The 20607-nt window shown below is 44.5% G+C and overlaps 1 protein-coding gene across 3 annotated transcripts in view; it reads left to right on the top strand.

Annotated features, from left to right (window-relative positions):
• TEAD1 (TEA domain transcription factor 1) overlaps positions 1–20607 on the top strand; it is a 155318-nt gene that overhangs the window by 94858 nt on the left and 39853 nt on the right. For 2 of the 3 annotated variants that reach the window (XM_062576105.1, XM_062576103.1), the window contains 2 exons: positions 13315–13379; positions 16150–16212. Coding sequence is in view for 2 of the 3 variants with exons in the window: in XM_062576103.1 (XP_062432087.1) it covers positions 13315–13379; positions 16150–16212 (128 nt within the window). In the remaining variant the exon portion in view is untranslated. Of the gene's footprint in view, positions 1–13314; positions 13380–15998; positions 16062–16149; positions 16213–20607 lie in introns of all 3 variants that reach the window. The other variant, XM_062576104.1, reaches the window with a different exon arrangement.

Below are 20607 nucleotides of genomic sequence, written 5' to 3'. Positions count from 1 at the left end.
TGTTAGGTGGAATTTCTTTGATGACCTGTGGACCATTTGTTCATGTCTTTAAACAGCAAAAACCTAGTACATGCTAAAAGGTTGGTATTGGTGCAGTTTCCAAGTTCAGGATGGGTTTACCAGCTACCTCGGTGTAACAGTAGTTACATATTCTTGAAACAGGAGGCTTGACTTCTATGGCTTCTCATTCCAGAAAACCTAAAGCTTAAAGTTTAGATTTCAGCCTTGCCAGCTGAGGGGAACTAAAGCTAAGGCCAAGGCCAAGGCAGAGGGAGGCTGAGGGGAACTACGACAAGCTGTGAGCTGCTGCGACTCGTCCGGTCAGCAGCCGCACTGGGAGGCAGGCGCCAGCTCCTGGTGCCCATCTTCAGGACTGGGGACCTGGTAAGAGAGTGCCGCGGCCTCCTTTGGCCCACACAGCAAGTGTCCTTCCTGCAGGGCGAGAGGCGGGGGCACAGCACTGGGAGCCGCTGGGCTTGCCCCCTTTCAGCGTCGAGGCGTAGCTGGGCCGTTCTCAGCAGCCCCGGCTAGAACGCCTTCACGACCAGTACTGCCAAAAGGGAGCTGGTGCCAGGTGGACTTGAGATCAAGTTTAGATATGATACTCCAAACATTGCCTGTATTTTAGAACAGGACAGGGTAACCTCTCTCTGTACTTGCATAGGCAGAAACTCGTGAATTAGGGGATTCTGAACACATTACCACTTACTCTTTGGCAAGGGGGCTAATCTGAATTCCTGTCAGTGTCAGCAGGATGAAACTAACTCTACGCTGTTTAACACTTTAGTAACCTTCTTCGTTTGTCAGTCTCAGCTGCTCGCCTGTGAAGCCCAGTACCGCTTCTTCACTTTGCACCACGGTTTCCTGTATGTCAGGATTCACCCAGGAAGCCACTGGCCAAGTGAGATGCAGGAGCCTTGTCCAGAGCTTTGCTCATTAGGAAATAGTGCCTGCAAAATAAAAGCATTACACCCAGTTATGTTTAAAATGCACACTCCTTGCTTTACAAGGTCTGGGCCTGAAGACTTGAAGCAGGTAAAATGAACGGTCGGGGATCCAAGTGCCAGGTTGCCCTCTGAGCTGTGCAAGCTTCCAGAGCAGAAGGGGAGCAGGACACCTCCGAGCTGTGGGACAGCCTGGGCAGTCATTAGGGCAGGCCTGCAGGGTATGAGGCTGGGTGGAAGGGCAGTGATCTCTGAAGCTGAGCTAATACAGGATGGAGAGTTAGAACCAACTAGAAACAACAGAGGAAGTAGAAGGACCAGCATGGTTTGTCCTCACTGTTTGACATAAATAACTGATTTTAGGAAAGGCAGAGATCACCCTGAAAGGGAGAGGAGAGGAAAAAAGTGCATAAAGAGCCATCGTTCAAGAAAATAAGAATCATTTTATGCACCAAAGACTACAGATAACCATATCAGCAGATTAGACAAAACGGATTATTAAAGTCACATGAGCAAACTATAGGGTTTGATGGGGTGGAAATTTGTAAGTGGCATTAATAAATGTTGAATCGTTCCAGATCTCTGTGGATTTAGCTTTCCTTCTTTGGTGAATGAGGTTGCCGTGCTCACAGTTGTGGCCGATGCGTCGTGGTCTTAGCGATCTCAAATACGGTGACTGCACTGGGGCATCCCCTCTTCTGTCCTCGTCCTAATGCCAACCGGGGGCCCGCAGCCCCCAGCGAGGCACGTCTGAGCTGTGAGGGGAAATCCTTCGGCTCCTCTTGGAAGGACAGTTGTTGCCGTCAGGACTACAAGTCACTGCCGCGCTGAAGAGAAGGCAAGTGCAGGGGAGACATACCAGGTAGAAAGCAGGACTGATACTTTGTATAACTTTTTTCACTGCGTAAGATTGGGAGAAAAATCACAACCTAGAAGGACTATTATACTCATTTAATGGCAACTTTCTTTGATTGTAAATAAGGACTTACTATCTTATCCATTTTTGCAGATAAAACTGTATTTGCCTGCAATCTAATGCATGTTGGGGATGCGCTGGGGAAAATTTCCTTCTGATTCTCCAGAGTATGCCTGCAAATTTTGAAAGGCACCAATGGGTATTTTCTGTGATAACAAAATGAGCAGAGCACTGTTTATACTTCTTGGAACATCCTGCAGACCGCTTCAATTGCTGGAGGCTTGGAGCCCAGGGAGAAAGAGGAGGATGAAGGGCCAGGCAGGCATTTTTCAGTCTGATAAGTAGATTATAAGGAACGTTTTCAAATGTAAACAGAATGTATTATGATATGTTATTATTCGATTACTCAACTCTTCACTGCTGTCTCTCATGGCTATGCTTCAAAATAAGCAGTGGCATCTTCAGGTCTGTAACAGCTTGTCATGTTCTGATACCTGAGTTAATAACGACATCAAGGTTTCTTCTTCTCCCTTGGGACTGATGTCCTGGGACTCCTTCAAAAGTGTAGGGATATTGTACTTCTGCTCATTTTAGCTCAAATGTCAACTTGACCTATATAGGATCAGGAAGAAGGCAGGAATGGAGAAGTAATCCGGACAGGTTCGTATCATACCTGGGAGTGCAGAAAAGCCCAGCTGTTCTTTTCTTAGGCTAAAAGGAGTTAAATTATTCACAGTTTTAAGTAAGCTTTGAGTCTGCGTTTGCATGAAATGAGTTACCGTCTAGCTCAATTGTTACCGTCTAGCTCAAGTGTGTTGTGGGGCTCTCTTGCGGGATCATAAATTGGAGCAAAGTATTTATTGTACTATAGCTAGAACTACATTGTTAGCTGTAAAAGCTCCACAAAATGTTACTTTGTACTTGTGAAATAACTTGGAAACCAAGATTAGAGCTGAAGGTATGCCAAGTTCTTTCATATTTTGGTCAAATGTTTCTCCATTTGGCCCATCCACTGTCAGAACCTGTCATCTAAGGCAAACTGATTCCAAATATCATGGATATAAAGCAAATTGAAATACCTCTTTGCACCTGCTGTGAAAATAAAGCACCTTAACTGCACAGGACACCAGCAACAAATAATTCCTAAGCTAAATAAACAAGTTTTGCAGAGAGCTATGGGAAATGCCAGTACAGAGTCCGTGGCACTGAAAATGAAGGCAGTGAGCATCATCACCCCTCCCAAGCAGATGAATTCCCACCTGCCCTGGGTGCTGTATGATGGGACAGCAGTCTATATTATATTATTATATTATAATATTGACCTGCCCTAGAAAACCTCTGAATTTGGCCAGAATCCCAATCACTGAGCAGAAGTGACCTGCTCTCTTAAAATCTCATTATAGTAAATGCTGAGTTGAGAAATCATGTCACAGCTTTTCCCATTTGTAATGTCAGCAGTGGAAGAAATTTTCCTACTTAATGCCTCAGCTTTGTTCTCTATCAATGCTACTACTACTGAAATACTAAAAAATTGCACTATAGTGCAAGGTGGAGTATATTACCAGTGTGACTGCAGACCACCATTAAAGGGGGAGAGAAGTTCAAAACTAGATCTGACAATACACTGACATGTCTTTGAGAATTTACTGGATTTTGTGGCAGGTGTGAATTGGATGCATGAGCCTTTCGAAGAGAGGGAACTCCATTATTTTTACAACTACATACTCTTGTTTAACACACAAATCTTAATTCCTCTTTGCAGGAGTGAGGGGAGACTGTGAGTGGATGTGTCTAGAACTTCCATGTGGATTTTCTGGTGGTTATATGACTTGGTCAGACAGGTTTCTTCCAAAGTGATATTGTAGCAGCAATGTAATGCTGCTCTGTAAAGCAAGTCTTTCATTATGTTATTTTGTGCAGTCATTTTTGAGTCTTTCAAGTTCCATCTCTCTGTGCAATATAAATCTAGTCAAAAGAAAGCCACATGCACTATTTCAAGGATACACCTTTCACAGTTCTTGAGTAACAGGCTCATATTTAGAACCTCAATGAAGCATCAATACATAACTTAAAGTAGCTTTGGGGATTTTTTGATCATTTCTACTTCTTTCAGGATTCAAAACTTTTTTTTTGTATATGCAGTTTATGAACATGTAAACACTAGGATATACATGCAGTGCAAAGGCATTTTAAAACACTAGTTTGGTAGGATAATATTTTAATGTTAAATATGAGGGGAAAAAGGCACAGTTGTATTAATAGTTAGAACAGTTTTCTCATAGAGTAAACAAAAGAAAGAAACCAGCATCCAAACTTCAACCTATGCAAATGGCTATTACTTAAACAATCGTAATTCCTTTAAAAATGGACTTCATTTTTCCTAGGAGAACAAACGGAAATGAAGCCACCTATTGAGAAATTCTATTTTGCTAATTTTTTGTCTATTATAATGCAAATAGTGGTTTTAATCCCCTTAACTCATCCATCATGCATGACAGGTCAGCCAGCCTATTGTCTGTGTATTTGAAGGATTTCTGTCCAAATCAGACTTTTTGTCAATAGTGTTGGGCAAAAGTCTTCTTGTTTCTGAACCTTTCACGTCACTGAGAAATTGGAACTCCCTTGGAAAATAACATAGTAATTACATATGCACACGAAAGTCACAAGTGTTCTTTGCAGCTGGGCTGCTAAGACTTACTATCATAGCAGGAAAAAAAAGGGAGTCAGATTAAGGACATCTAGGTTTTTATATAATCCTTTAAACATCTGTAGTTGATCCAGATAGATGGCAAAGGTCAAGTTTGGGGATTTTTTTTTGTATGGTGGTTTATTTGTATATTCTGAAGCCTGAAAATTGCTGTTTGTTTTAAAATGCATTTTTGATTACAATAAAATACAGTTTATAGTGAACAGAAAACTGTGCAATTACAAGACAGCAAAAAAATTCCATGTATTTTTGTAACACTTAAATTTTATTTGAATGGGGCTTAGAGTAAATTATAAAAACTTTTTTTGTTACGACTACTGACAGTGACAAAATATTAATTAAAAAATTGCTATTCAGAGAGGCTGAAGCCTCTCTGGATCATTCTTCTCTCTCTTTAAAATATGTTCTGTCTGTATTTTTAAAAACGCAGAAGAATAAAATTAATAAGCAACACTTATATGGACTATTTCCCAGTGTGAAGACCTGCCAAGCAGAATCCAATGCATTGCGTTAGTGTCACTGAGGATTTTCGAACCAGATGTGTATTTGGGTCTTTTGTAGTTGTCTTTAAAACTCAGGCTGGGATAAAACCCAAAAGGTTAAGACTTTAACATTTATCGTTCCCTGCTACTATTAGGTCATTTCCCGTTTGCTGTATGAATTAAGTTGTGGCACTGCTTCAATCTGGGATCGCTTTGTTGTTGTTGTTTTTTAATGCAGTGCACTCCGAGTTCTTCTCTTTGGGGGTGTCACTCCGATATAACTTCACTGAATCACTGCAATTGTTCGCTCCTTAGCACCCGACGGGATTATTTCGGTCATTTTGTTTCTCGGATCTTTTCTTTTCCCTGTCCTCTTGGGCAACCCACTCGCAGTACGCTCTGCGAGCAGTTAATTTGTGTGTAATAATACTTAAGTGGCTTGTTGTAATCGCGTGTGCGCGCGCGTGTCCCCGCGCACGCAGGTGCTCGGGCAGCCCCGCGCCGCGGCCCCGGTGCGCCAGCGAGCGCCCCGCGGGCAGGGGCCAGCCCAGGGGGTCTGCGCCTGGGTGTTTCTGCTGCAGGGCAAGCGAAAAAGCAGCAGCGGTTACCCCCTGCCTTACGCTCCCCTTATTAAAGGCTACTGAAGCTGAGTGGTCTCACCGATTTTCCGATTCTGTCCATCTATCTAGTTCCCTCATCTTAAAGCACTGCATATATTTATACCGCTGGTAATTAAAAGAGCGTGTGGGGAGGCAGAGGGGGGATCAAGGGAATGTTTGCATTGGCTCATTTGGCAATTAAAAAATACACAAGTGAAAAAAAATTGCCATGAACTTGCCCAAAGGGCTATAAGAAATAACATCCTGCATAACTAGTACATAAAATGTGCTCTATGGTTTTGAATGAAATAACTGTGTTTGTTTTTAGGGTTGCTGAGCTTTTTTTTTTTTTCAGATTCTTAACAGTTGGAATACAAATAGGCTTATGTTTCTGTAATTGCGGTAAACATATTTTTGAAATCACTGTTTGATTAACTGTAAATATTACCAGTTCAGAGGTTAAAAGCTGTTGTTGAAGTCATTCAGGGAAATCCAGCAGAAGTGTAAATACGGCAGAAAAAGCTAAACAATATGGCAAAGGAATATTTGCTGACTTAAGAGTGCAGGATCAACACCAATATTTTTCCAGTGATGCTAAACCTCTTGTAACTGCTAAATTGGATTTGTAGTTGAATGAAGTATCAGCTGCTGTTGGACAAGCCCATAAAGGCAGGACGGCTGGCCTTTTGTAGGCAGGGCTTAAAGGACGATTGATATGTTTTAGCACTTTTGGGATTATTGTGATTAGGAGGAAGCCATTCTGAATGATAGAGAAAAGGGTGTAAAAAACACAGCCCGCAGCTGGTAAGCAGCATGTGTTTGTTATAAGGAGAGGTCACAACTAGCTGATCCTGCTGGTTCTGGCATTGATTGACAGTTAAGAAAACTTGATATTGTGAAGCAGACTTATTTCTTTTAAATGATACTTCAGTTGCGTAAGGCCAAAATATTTTCAAAATCTGGAACACTCGGAGGTTGCAAGCTAACTGCTCAACGTTCAGAGATGTAACTGCAAATACGAGCTGGTAAAACATCACCTAGAAATCAGCATTCGGTCCAGATTTGTAAGCACACTAAGCAGGACTTACAAAATTAGCTTGCTTGTTTCTGTATTTGCCTTTTTCCTACAAGTTAGTCTTAACTAAAATGCTCCTTGTCATACAGCAGAAAATTTATGTTAAGTATGCGGAAATTTCAGGTTTGCTGAACTTGTAAACTATTGTGCCTTTGGTATATCTAAGGTATTTAGTTAGGAATAATAAACACAAAGCAAATTTTACTTTCTGGAAAGCAGTTTTATATTTATTAAACACCTGCCCCAGAAAAGATGCAGGCTGTTTCATCTTGTCTCCTCTACCCACTCGGAAATGTAGCTTGTTTAGTTGATTGCTTGCTTTTTTTTCTTCTCTCTCTCTCTCTTTTTTTTTTTTTTTTTTTGGCCTCCTCTTTTTTTTTTTTTTTTTTTTTTTTTTTTGAGCAACCATCTGAAAGCTCGCAAATGCACATTTAAATAGTTGGATCTCTGACTCTTTTTAGTGGGGCTGTACCTCTTTCAAAACTGGAGTTTAGCATACCACACAGGAAAGAACACAAGCTTGCCAACTCCTGCTGAGCGTTTTTTCAAGCCCGTGAAAAGAATGAATTATTCAGCAGTAAGCATGCTTACAGCTGGCCATTTGGGAGCTTTGATGTGCGAATCAGGCGGTTGCATGAATGCCCTTATTGTCATGTTATGTGTACACAGTGTGTGAATTATTGAAAATAGTGAGGCCTGAGCCTCATCTGGTAGAGATTACAGTGCAGGCATGCTGGGTGCAGGTCGGTAATTGAAAATCCCCAGATGCTGTTTATTTGGCCCGCCTCACGTGACCCTCTGCGGAAAGCTCGGCTGAGCAAAACCAAAACGCTGCCGGCGCGCGCGGGAGACGCCCAGCCCCCAGCCACCAAACCCACCCTGCCCCGGCTTAAACACCTGCCCCTAATATTTTTAAAAGCTTAGATCAGATTTGCCTATAACGTTTAAATAGAGGATGCCTTACTTAGGGGTTTAGACTGCTTAGCCAGTTGTTGACTTACGGAGCGCTTTTATCTACAAGAGGCTTTTTGTTAGCTAATTTGGCTTTCGAGCGTCTCTGGGAAGCGTCGCGGGCGAGCGCCGGGTGAGCCTGACGCCCCGCCAAGATGGAGCAGGAGGCTTCCCGGGGGCAGCCGCGCGCCGCGCCGGCCACCCCTTGATGCCCGCCCGCCCGCAACGCGCCGGCAGCCACCCTCAGGCCAAGGATGAGGTTAAAATCAGCCTCTCCCTGCTGCCGGGCTGGGACTGGGACGGAGATGGGGATGGGGATGGGGACAGGGATGGGGACGGGAATGGAGATGGGGACCCAGATGGGCATGGGGATGGGGATGGGGATGAAGATGGAGACAAGGAGGGGGACGGGGATGGGGGTGGAGACGGGGATGGGTACAGAGATGGAGACAAGGACAGGGGTGGGAACGGGGATGGAGATGGGGATAGAGATAGGGATGGGGACAGGGATGGAGATGGGGATCAGGATGGGGATGGGGACGGATCGGGACACCCGCCTGGAAGACAAAGAGCTCCGCGCGGCTCCTCGCCGCGCTCCCATGAGTCGTCCCACTGAAGCGTGGCGGCAGTGCCGGCCCGCGGTGCAGCACCTTCCTTGGCCGGCTCTTAACCAAGCAAATCCCTCTCCCACCCCCGGCTATCGAATTTGGCTTACAGGCAAACTTGCGGCACCTCACAATCATCGGGGCGTCCTGGCAGCTCGCGCTGCGGGCACCAGAAACCGAGGCTGCCAAAGGGCCTCGCCACGGTGGAAAACCTGGGCAGGAATGGGACTCAGTAGATAAAATGTTGGTTTTGTGAGAGGTTTAACATGCAGAGCTGTATCCAGACCTTGTGCTAAGTATATGAAATACCTTTTCAAGCCGCAGTCTCATGGAATTTGGAGAAATTTGTAGTATATCATTATTTTTAAAAAATAGGTTTTCTACTTAGTCATTACTTGATCTTTTTGTTGTTGGATATGAAAACTTTTTAAAATTAGCTGCTTATTTTTATTTTAGATTATTAAATGGTTTAATTTCCCATGCTTACCTATTTTTATCCCTTTCAGACGGTGCCCATTACTGGGAACTCTGATTGCAGCACTTTAATTTGCGCTATTAATGCTCTAAATAAAGGCCCCAGGCCGTCGCGCTGGCCGGTGGCCCGCAGGGATGCTTTCTCGCTCCAGCATTTGCTGGGGCTGGTTTATTTTGGGTGGTGCTTCTTGGGGCCGGGGGAGCCGTGGCGGGCCGGGCTTGGGAAAGCGGACGGAGGCCTTTGGCCCTGGAGCTGCGGGACGTTCGGCGGCAGGAGCCCAGGCCTCGTGCCCAGGGCGGGAGAGTCCGGGGTTTAGGTACTGAGTACAGCCTCGCTGGTTAAGCCCTGTACCTTTTTCTACCTGAACTCCCTTTTTAGGTACTTTCTACCGTGATTAAAAGAGATGTTCGTTTGCCTAAAATGCATCTTCCACTGTGTCTAGGGAGAAATATGTTTTGCTATTGAACTCGCACTACAGAAGGGCATGATGGATAAGAGCCTGAATTTAAAAGAAACAAACAAGAAGCAGCCTATATAAGATAATGTCTGTGGTCCTATTCGGATCCTTTCAAGATCCCTAGGAGGATTCCTGTGCTGTGAAGATGTTTTATCTGACTGGGCACTTCTCCAAAACTCTCTCTTTGATACCTGAACCAAAACCATCGAAGTCAGAGACTGTCACAGCAGATGACAAGAAGAAGGAGGTGAACACGTACAGTTCATAAACCTGACCTCTTCTTTTCTGCCAGGCAATTTCCCAGATATATATGACAGGGAGAAAGAGTGAGGGCGTGTATGGGAAAAATATTTCCACGGCTGAGCTGTTCTTAGAGAAAAACAGATACGTTCATTGATAGCCGTTATTCACCCTCAGATTTCTAATGGCCAGTGTAAGAAGTTCCTTGAACCTCCTTTTGTTTCAGATTCTTCTCATTCCCTGAAAGAAGGAAAGTGTCTTTTTAGGATTATTCTGCCTTCATTTATTTAAAATTCTCTCTTTGTCTTGGTCATCTGCAGATACATTGGTTTTTGTTAGCGTCTGTCAGAGCTGGTAAAGAGGAGCATCATAAAGTGCATAAACTTTACCTCTGGGAGGTCTGTTTTGTTCACGTTAGGCAATACTAATATTTATGTTAGTGGCATTTGGTAGTCTAAGGAAGACATTAAGGCTTTTCAGGTCATTCTGGACAGATAGAGGCTATTTACTGAGCCTCGTATCACTTGCTCTGGTTAAACTTGGTGCATATTTCTTTATTGTGTTGAAAACATGGTGGCTAGGAAAAAGTATAAGTCACTTTGCATAGTTCCTTATAGAGTTCCACCTGCCTGTCGGCGAGCTCCAATTATCGTACTCTGGTGATTCTTCTTAAGCCAGACTTCACCTGAAGTGAAAGTGAGCAAAACCACCATCTAGTTAGTCATACCTCTACTGGGCTAGATGGTGGCTGGAGAAATCTCCTCTTAATTTATGCCAGAGCACTTCATGTATGGACTGGGGCTGAACTGGAGACAGCACTTGACTGGTATTTTGAATATTACAGACTAGACTTTCATTGCTTGGTGTTTTTTATAAAGCTGCTTTACCTGTCAAGTGGCTACATGGGATTCTGAGCTTTCTTTTAAAAATAGTTTTCTAGCCCTCTTGACTGGGAAAAAAAATGTGAAACTGTGAAAAGATTTAACTCTTCCTTGCTCGGCTACAGCTGTGATCCCCAGAGGATGGCCCTAATGGGCTGGGGCTGGCAGGAGCAGCCTGTGCTGTGACCGTATGTTTGAAACATCTTCCATGCAGACCGAAGCAGAAGAGACGCTAGTGTGTTCTTTACATGACCTTATAGATTCATTGACCTTGCAGAGTTACCAGCTGCTGATAAGGGCAACCAAACAACCTTTTTTACACCAGAAACTATTCCAGGTTTTTAATTTATGCATCTACTTAAAGAGCAGTAAAGTTTTTCCTATGGAGAGAAATTCTTTAATTTGAGCACAATGTGCATTTAAAAAAATGGTGCTCATATCACCTACCTTACAGTGACTGTATGAGCGCAGTTCCAGCCCTGGTCTGTCTATATGGTAAGCTCTGAAGCCTACTGGATCCCAGTATGTTCCCGTGTTTGCATTCCTGTTTGCCTCAACATGAGGGCTCCCTGCCTGCGGGCAATGAAATGTGACCTCCTGATTTTCTTTTTAAGCACCTTATTACTCTCTGCAAGCCTCATACTCACTAAAGGAACAGTGCAGAGGCACAAAATACCAGCCCTCGCCAAATAGAAAACCCAAAGCACCCTTTAATATGACGTGCTGCCATTGTATGCCTTTTCCCTCTTTCTTCTCATTGCTGTGGCCTCTCCCGCAGTTTTTTCCCCTAGGTTGTATGGTATTTTTCCACTGTAGAAATGTTTCACTTAATGCTAACGAAGAGTAGTGTGGTGCTGCTGCAGCAGCTCCATTTCTGGCCCCACCTAACACCTGCAAGAGAATTTGCAGTCCGGTCGCTGTAGGGTAGCTGCCATTACTGCACGCGGCTATAGGAGGGAGGACAGCCACAGAAGTGGAAATTCCTTCTCCATCTTGGACGCTAGCATTCACAATCAGTCCAAACCAGTCTCATCCCAGAATATTTAAATGAAGTCAATGCAGCTATTGTATAATGCAAGTTGTCTGTACTGAGTTACTGGTCCTAGAAGTCTGGCTGTTCCTGCTTTTGGATTGATCGTTATGGGTGAAGCGATGTTTAAAGTCTCTCCAGTTTTCTTCTACCTTTTCTATTTAAAGAATGGATGATGAGAAAGAAAATTGGAGAATACAGAGGTACAGAAACTGAACATTGCAGTAGTTTCACCCCATGAACACAAAGGCTGTTGTTCACTGCGAGTAGCAAGTACCTTCTTGGCACAGTGCACTGCAAAACTGCTGTGCAACCTAATGACAAGGTCCTTGCATGAAATTAGGTAACTAGCTGCTCCCTTTGCATGTGGAAACCCCTCATTTATGTGCAGAAATGCTGGTTATTTGTGTAACTGTTTGCTCATGCAAAATTTGCCTCTTGAAGTTTGTCCTGAAGAAACCTGTTAAATAGTTACAAACCTCACATCATGATTACAGTTGCCTGTTCCAGAGAAGTCTGGCACTAGGTCCAGACCAAAACACAAAGGGAATCGGAAAAATTGTAGCTCTACTCTGAAGAACATCGGTATTTCATATTCCAGCACTCCCTTAGCAAACAGACTATCAAGGAGAAAGGAGCACTCTGCCGCTGGCAGTGACACATTTCATGCTAAGGGTGTAAAATGAAGTTCAGAGAGGAAGATAGAAGGAAAAAGGAAACTGAAAGTCTAGTTTAACTAGTTGTGTTCAACGTTCCACTCATGAAAACAGGCATGCTACTTAAAAACTTCCCTCTCTCCCCCCCACAACATCAAACTGATGGAGTCTGAACCCCTGGCTGATGTAATAGCTTTCTACTCTCCCCAGCTATGCACTCATCTGCTTTAAAAAACTTGGTGGGTGACGAGATATTTTCTTAACCTCCCCTCCCCTGCTACTGAATCAGTTTTTCTCGGTTTTTACACATGGGTTGCTTCTCCCCGTGCTAAATGCAAATAAGTCTATAATGTAAGACTTGTTAAACAAGTATATTTAAGTTATTACAACTCACACAGAAGAAACATACTATACAGTGAAAATAAACAGGGCGCCACGTAAAACTTTGTTATCTCCTATGTCAGCAAAATTTAGGAAGGAAATTATTTGGAGAGAAAATGTTAGTTTGTATTAAGTAGCATAATGGGTGACTGAAGAAGAGTCAAATAGCCATTTTAGAAACTTAGAAATACTGTACATTTCCAAGAGAAATAGAGTTCTAAATAACAAACCGCCGTGTTCATGAGTCCCGCTGCGGCAGAGCGCCCCAGCACCGCAGTGTGACTGCTCTTGTGCTTAACTTAAGGATGTGATTAGTAAGCTGTGGAAGACATAGCGTGCTTCCTGGTAAAGCAGAGAGATTTTGTGGTCCTCCTTGTAGAATTCAAACGCTGAGAAAAGCTGACGTGCAGCTGTTAACCTCTGGGTGGTCAGAGGTTCGGCTTGGATGGCACACCAGCTTCCCAAGATGAGCCACCCCTCCAGCGGCTCTCCGCGCAGACCTCGAGTGGACGTGTTGGTCTGGTGGAGCCAGAAACCAGAGAAACCTAGACCTAGTGTCGCCCTCCCTCCAGCCGTAGGAGACCCTCCTTCCACCCAGTGAGGACCCTGGCCACGGCCACTGGCTCGGGACCTGCCTCGCTGCTGCTCTCCCCTCCTCCAGCAAACGCAGCTGCCGGAGAACACTTGAGCCATCTGTGCGCAGTTTATGTGGCTGGTCCAATGTCTGTTAAGGAGAGGAAAGAGCGCAATATTGATGAATAATGAGAAATATTGATGAATAGTTTGTAAAGTGGAGTATGTGTAAAAAGAAGAAGTCTCATATGCACAGAGCTCATATTTTTAAATGTCATATTTTGATGGTACTTGTGGATGTGGTGCTACTCATCCCTTATCATGAATTTTTCTTTGTTTCAGGTAGGAATGAACTGATAGCGAGATACATCAAACTTAGAACAGGGAAGACACGGACCAGGAAGCAGGTAAAATAACCCAGTGGGGAAGTATGCATGTCAGTGAATGACAAAACATGGCATTTTTGGCTGCAGTGGCTGTCTGTGCTTCAGCTCTGATGAGATGATGTATTGACTTCACTGTTATGATTAAATATGTGCTTTTTAGAAAATATTTAAAACTATTTTTTGTGTTGTGCATCATTTCAGTGACAGTTTGAGGTGCATTTTTTATTAACCTATGTGTACATGAAGCTATCATCCCCCTTATTTGGAAAAAAAAAAAAAAGATGTTTCAGAAATCAAAGCAGAAAATAAAGCATTGTGCCTTATCTTTCTAGAAGGATGATTATATAATGTAACGATAATTTTGAGGTGGTGAATAATGAAACTTCTACATGTCCAGCCAATTTGCCTATATATTAAAGGTTACAATCCTTGGATATGAGAGGTAAATAAGTAACAAGTATCTAGCAGGACTGATTGTAATCATGCTGTCAGCTCATGGGTAGCACTTGCTACAGAATGAAATAACAATAATAAAAAATCCCCATAAGAGCCTTCAGGCTCCTAATCTGTGACCACAGTAAGATTTCATTCATCAAAGAGACAGAGTAAACCTCTAGCCAGTCTTAAGTCTTCCTCAGATGATTATCGCATAACCATTAACTTATCTTATGTGACTAAATCCCTTAATTTATAATATCCACAGTGATCAGCAGTCCCACAGAAGACACACTCTGTCTTGGTGTAGTTTATGTTGTGGTTACTAAACTACTGCGCTGTTTGGAGTCGCTTTGCGAAGCACAGAGCCCCCTTGCTCTCGCTAACGTTACGTGCTCGGTCCCAGTTCTCCCCATCCCCGCGCGTGATGGAGGGAAGGCAAAGGCTTGCATGTGACGCGGGTCTGGCAACGTGGAGAAAGGTGGTGCTGAGTCGGCACAAACGCGGGTGCCCTGCTGCCAGCGCTCATATTCAAAGCACTTTGAGTCGGGTGATATTTTGCCCTGGGTGATGATGGCCTTTGTGTATTAGGAAGAAAACATATGTACAAGGGATGAAAAAAAAGCCATGAGAGGGGAGAGAAACTGCAGCGCATAGCAAAGGAACAGACAAACAACTGGCAAAGAAATCTAAAACTAAAGAGGAGCCACGTCCTGCCCTGTTACACTTATATGAGCTCTGTTAGCGTGGGGTTACACTGATGACCTTAAAATTGCATCAGGAATCCAAACGCAGACTGCATGGGCTAGATCCTTGGCCAGCGTGTACTGGCAGAGATGCAGTGAGGCCAAGAGGGCTGCAATGACTTGCATATGGTGATGTTCTGGCTCTGTACTTGTGCATCCATCTATAGCGTTTCACAAATCACTTTCGGCCAAGTGTTTAGAAAAGTTTGATTCTCATTACTTTAGAAATTCTACTGAGCAATTAAACTTACTACAATTGTGCTCCTTGTATAACCTTTGACACCACTAATTTCTCACTGAAAGCATGTGAAAACTTGGTTTACATGTTTGACTATAAAGTTGCCTAGTAAGCAATAGTATAACCCCGAATTACTGCAAACTGGCTCCTGAGCTGCTTCACAAGGAGCTCTCTGAAGGCAGCCTCCCAAAGCCGTGTTCATTTATGGGCCACTATGTGCTTCCCACTAAAAATACAGGGTGTTTTGATACGACTGTCATGGAATAGGCTTTAAAAGGGGAGGAAATAAAGCTTTGTTTCCTCTTTTCTTTTGCTTGCCCTATTTCCCAGACAGGAATCGTAACTAACGTGAACACGTACAGCCCCCGGCGCAGTATGCCCGAGGCCAAGTACGAGTAAGGCGGCTGCCTCCTTAGCAGCTTTGCCACCGCGGTTTTTGAGCGTTCACGTCGGGGTCTGATCACACGATGCCGAGCAGGACCGTGCTATGCCGAGTTCAAAGCCTCGTCATCCATACCGTGAATTTCGGTACATGCCGGAGCAAACGCGAAGCGAAGCAGGGCCCAGAGCCTTCGCTGCGCAGGCACTAACCTTCCCTGACAATTTTGGTCCAGTGCAGGACTGGGTTTCCCCAGATCCCTTACTGCAATGTAGCACGTCATGGTAAGGGGCCAAACCTGGGCATTGCCCATGTTGGCCTCAGGGTACCGGTCCCCACCTGCTCGAGCGTTTGGAGGGCAAATTTGATACTGAAGCCTACGGAGAAAGCCAGCGAAGGTCCCTCCTCTGAGACCCGTATGGCGCCAGCGCTTTGCTGCCGGCTGCGGGGCTCAGAGCTGCGGACGGCCCGTAAAGGGCGGCGTTTCGGGGCGCTGAGCCGAGCGACGCCGCCGGCCGCAGGCAGGACGAGGGCCGGCGGCGGGGGCGGGAGCGGAGGCGGCGGCGCCCCCGCGGCGCCCGAACGCCCGGCCCCGGGGCTGCCGCAGCGATGGCCTGTCCTGTCGAGCCGTGGCGCTCAGAGTTGGTGTCTGGCTGGGGATGTGGTGTCTCTAACAGCAGAGCTGACTGAAGATGCAAATAACTTACCCCCTTCAGGGGAAAAAAAAAGAAAAAAAGAAAGAAAAAAAGAAAAAAAGTTATTTTTCAAAAATAGCTATTTTAAATTTGATTTGCTTTTTGTTTTTCTTTTGTTTGTTTTTTTTATAAACCTGAACAATGTAGGTGTCTAGTCACATACAGGTCTTAGCAAGAAAGAAAGTTCGAGAAATTCAAGCCGCCATTAAGGTACGTCTGGCTTGCCCAGTTGTAGGGGGCTTTTCATCTCCATGGTTACAGGCTTTTCCTTTGTTTCCTCCCTTCCCCTACCCTGCAGGTGTCTAGTCACATTCAGGTTCTTGCCAGAAGGAAATCTCGTGATTTTCATTCCAAGCTGAAGGTATGCGCTTTTCTGCTTTTGGGCTTGTGGTCGCTACGCGTTTCTCTCGCCGCCCGCGGCGGGGACGGGCAGCGCCTGCGGCCGCCTCTCCCCTAACCGGGCTCTCCCGCATGCCGTGTGCCCCTTCGCCTGGCCGCCGCGTCTAACCTCCGCTTCCCGCGCTGGCACCCGCGTCGAAGCGCCGCGCCGCGCCGCGGGCGCCCTGCCCGCCAGGCCGCGGCGCGCCCGGGCCCCTCCTCGGGCCGCCCGGGCTCCGAGCGGCGCCCGCCGCCCTCGCAGGGGCGCTGCGTCTCCTCCCGCCCGCAGGGGCGACCGGCGTAGCTCCGGCCTGCTCCAGAGTCGGGTGGTTTTTTTGGTTTTTGTTTTTTGGTTTTTTTTTTTGTCTGCGCTTTTGGTGTTTCTAGAGTGCAGTCTGGTATCGCCCTAAGTGAAACACTATTTCCAAGACTCCCCAGATTTTTTTTTTTGTTGTTTTTTAAGTAAAATATTGGCATTTAATCTTTGGAGGGCCTCCGTCAGAATCCTGTTCGGGGAATATTAAGTACGTTTGCTTAATCTGGCTTGATGAATTGTACAGGTCCCCGCTTTCCCTGGTTTCCATAAAGTATATTCTAAGGCTAAAAAGAAACTCTTGGAAACCTTTATAGGGTTTCTTGCTTTGCTTGCTTTTTCACATTTTCCAGTGGAAATCTTGGGACTCTTTTTGTTTTGCTTTTACATTACCTAAAAGTGGAAGAGGGAGCTTTATGTTTTTGTTGCTGTTTTTTTTTTTTATTTTTTTTAAAAGAAAAAGTAGAGGAACTTGTAAATCTTTTACTTTCCTCCTCCTTTTTTTTGTTGATTTTTTTTCCCTCAGATGCGAGCAAATCATGTTTTTGTTCTAGCTGAAAAGCAAAACGCTTCAGAAAGTAATTTCACAATACTAAGTGGTGAGCCCTACGGATGCTTACCGCAATCCTGGAACTGCAACGTATAAATAACAGACTGGCTTTATAACAGGCTTTCTTGACAGAAGCATTTAGTTTTTAGTCCGCAGTGGGCAGCATGCTGGCAAGCTTGTATGGCTGTTGGTGGCTGGCTTTTTAGCTGCACTGGCTGAGCAGTTGGGGTTCATAAAGAACAACTAAGACAACTTAAACATACTGCTTTTTAACCAAGGGTGCAATAATACAGAGATATGTAGCATTTTAAGCTTAAATTGTCAATCCTTGATGCCTAAAATTAAATATGTAAATAGATGGCCTTACTTGCAGAGATGCTCAGCACAAGCAGGTCTCAGGGATTTTATAGGAATGGCAAGTGCTCAGGGCCACAAAAATCAGGAAACATATTTAGATGCCAAAATACAGACTTAGGCGCCTAACGGGAATATTGGCTTTAATATTCTAAAACATTTCCCGTTCTGAATACTCCAAATAACTTAAAACTACAAAGACATTTTTTAAAACAAAAAATATTCTTTATTACTGCACCTGCTGTCTGATTTTTATTGAAGCTTTCCAGAGAAGAAAGGAGCTAGCAAAGCCCTAGTAATATTTAAGTCCTCTAGTCTAGGTAATATTTGCAGTGATAGAGCTCTAGAGGGTTTTTGGATTTTAAGGAATTGCCTGAAAAAGGAGAGATCTATTAAGGCAACTAAATATTTTGTGAGGGTTTCTGAGCTTCCCAGCCTTTCACATCCATCAGCAGGTGGCAGCTCCACCAGAGCTACGTAAAAAGCAGAGGATGCCTCAAAATTCAGCCACAGTTGCGGTGCAAAGAATTTATTGATTTGCAGAGAATCCCATACCTATGTGTCCCTACTGTTCTGCAGAAGGCATTTACTTCAGCTCTCTAAGAGTACGTGCAAAGATGGAGAACACATCCGTAGGAAGGGAAGCTTACCAGCGCCTGGATTTGCTGCACGCTCTCTTGCTCTCCTACTTCTCTGCAGGGATTGTGGGCAGCAAAAGATGCCCAGCCTTTCCCCAGCCAGCCCCACCTCGAGCAATGCCGGTGGGCAAGCTGGGCATCTGCCCGGCCCCTGGGGTGTCATTATGTGTGCCCTCGATTTTGTTCGGGACCTAGTGACACAATTCCACCCTTTCTGCGGCACCCTGGGCTGCAGGAAAGTTTGCAGGGGAATCAGGAAGGTTCTCCCCATCACTCCTCAGCTTCTTGTCATACTTGGTCTCAGTAAGGAAGATCCTATGGCTTGACTTGTGTGCTGTTCGCACAGATCCCTTCCAGGGCAGTTGCTGCTCCCCCAGACTTTTTTCTCTCCAAATGGAAGAGATGAAATTTGGATGAAAGCAGTTGCCATAAGGAGGCTAACTTTGTAAGGAAGGGAACTTTTACTTTTACCTGACCAGCCATAGTGCTGTAATTATACTCACCTGCAAGTGGGAGGAACTGCTAGTTTTGAACCTGAGAAGGAATCTCACTCCCCCAGACAATTTGTTAGCAGCATTGCCTGTATTTTTCTTCTTATTCCTGTATTGAGCCATCGGTATTTCCTAGTATACTTTGAAAACCGCTTGAGGAAAAGATCTGAGATTTGAGATGAAGACCAGCTGAATGTATTTTGTCATCCAGGAATGCCCATTGTTTCAGCAGGGACCACTTCAGCAGCAATCTGGAAAGTCCCATTGAACTCTCCAGGAAGATTATGCACTCTATTTCTTCTTCTTGAGCAGGTGGTGCCCGCATTGTACTGTGAAGGGATAATTGCTTTCAGCTTCGTTTCTTCAGATTAGCGTTAGGGAACAGGTGGAAACTGACTGTGAGTATTTGGAGTAACAAAGGATCGCTGGCTCGCTGCGCTGGTACTTGCATTATGCAGCACTTCTTCTTACTCTTGGCCAGTCTTGCAGCTTTAACAATGAGCTAGTACTTGCAATTACTTTGTAAAACCTGTGATTGGTGGCATTCAGAAGACCAATTACTACTTAGAATAACACATGCCTCCAATGTCAAGTTTCCTAACTACAGCGTGAGGGGAAAGCACACTATGGAAGAAATCCAAAGATCCTTCTTGCCAGTCCGTAATTATGAGTTCAGTCAGATCTGACCTGAGGCAATCTTCATCTCCTGAGTTCCTTCCTTTTGCCACAGAAGTATTCCCTCAGCACACCTCCTGCGTGTACGTGTGATAGGTTATTGCAAAGAAGCTGGTCGTTTGCTGTGTTGCGGTGCTGCTTTAGCAGAACCGGCGGCTGGCAGGGACCTGAGGCTTGCGGGGTCTGGCACGAGGGCACTCCTCCCTCCGCTGACATCCACTCCACTGCTAGCAGTGGTCGCTGTGTTACCATTTCTTATTGATCTTTCAGGATGTGGCTGATCTGTCCCATTGACCTCTGTTTCCTGGTCTCTTTGCTTTGACACAGGGTGTAACAAATAACCTTTGTTCCTAAGACACCTTGTGGGTTTATTTCAAACCAAGAGATCTTCCTGCCTAGTCTCTGTCTGAACCGCACTCATGACAAGAAGAGTGCTTGGTACTCCTGCAGAGGAATCTGAGGCATTCGTTCTCTTGTTTATCTTCTGCAAAAATCCAATGGATGGAAAGGTTTCAGAGCTGTCCTTACTCCAGGCACTGGATACGGTATTACTGAAGCTTACCTAGCAGACTGAATTCTTACCTGCTCGCTGCAAAGTCCTTTTGGTACAGCAGAGTTCCTTTTCTTCAATAACAAATGCCAACAGCCACTTGGATCGGTGACTCCTTAGCCTGCAAGAAAGAGAGCTTTTACTTGTGAATGTCATTGCTATGTTTCAGGACCACCAATACAGAATGTCCCATCAGCCCTTCCAGGGATGCTAAACGTCTTAATTTCTTTCACTACAAGAAAACAGTTTTTAGAGGTTTTGTCTTACTTGCCTGAGATTATTAAAATTTTTCAGCGGTTAGAGAAATTTCATCTCGTGAAAGAGCTAAGAGAGGCTGGAATAAAGGAGTCCTTAGAGATGGATCTGAGAGGCAGTTCCTTTTTGTGACATTTCCTCTCACTCAGAGACTGGAGGCGGGAAAGCAGAATTTTTACTTCCTAATGTTGTTTTTCCACCTCAGAGGTACCAGTCCATAGTGTCAGGTTGCAGCTTTTCCCACCTTTGCACTGACAGGGAGCCAAAATCACCTCTCTATATTCAGGAGAAAAAGATGCATTGGAAATTGTGCTACATAGAGAGTAAAGGTCTTCACAGCAGGACATACATCTATCTTAGACTTTCAATTCAGGTATTTTTTTCGTAGTGCGAGATTAATTAGACGGAGACAAAAAGAAACATTAAAATGCCTACAGTTCACATGTATTACATGTTTTAAAATCCATTATTCTACATTCTGCACTGAGGGATAAAAAGAAAATATTGTCAATTATAGAATGCTAAAGATAGCTCTATACTTTTTAAATGAAC

The sequence above is a fragment of the Rhea pennata genome, chromosome 5, assembly GCF_028389875.1.
Source record: "Rhea pennata isolate bPtePen1 chromosome 5, bPtePen1.pri, whole genome shotgun sequence".
Lineage (NCBI taxonomy): Eukaryota > Metazoa > Chordata > Aves > Rheiformes > Rheidae > Rhea > Rhea pennata.
The sequence above is the reverse complement of the archived record's forward strand: the minus strand, read 5'-3'. Positions and strand labels throughout refer to the sequence as shown.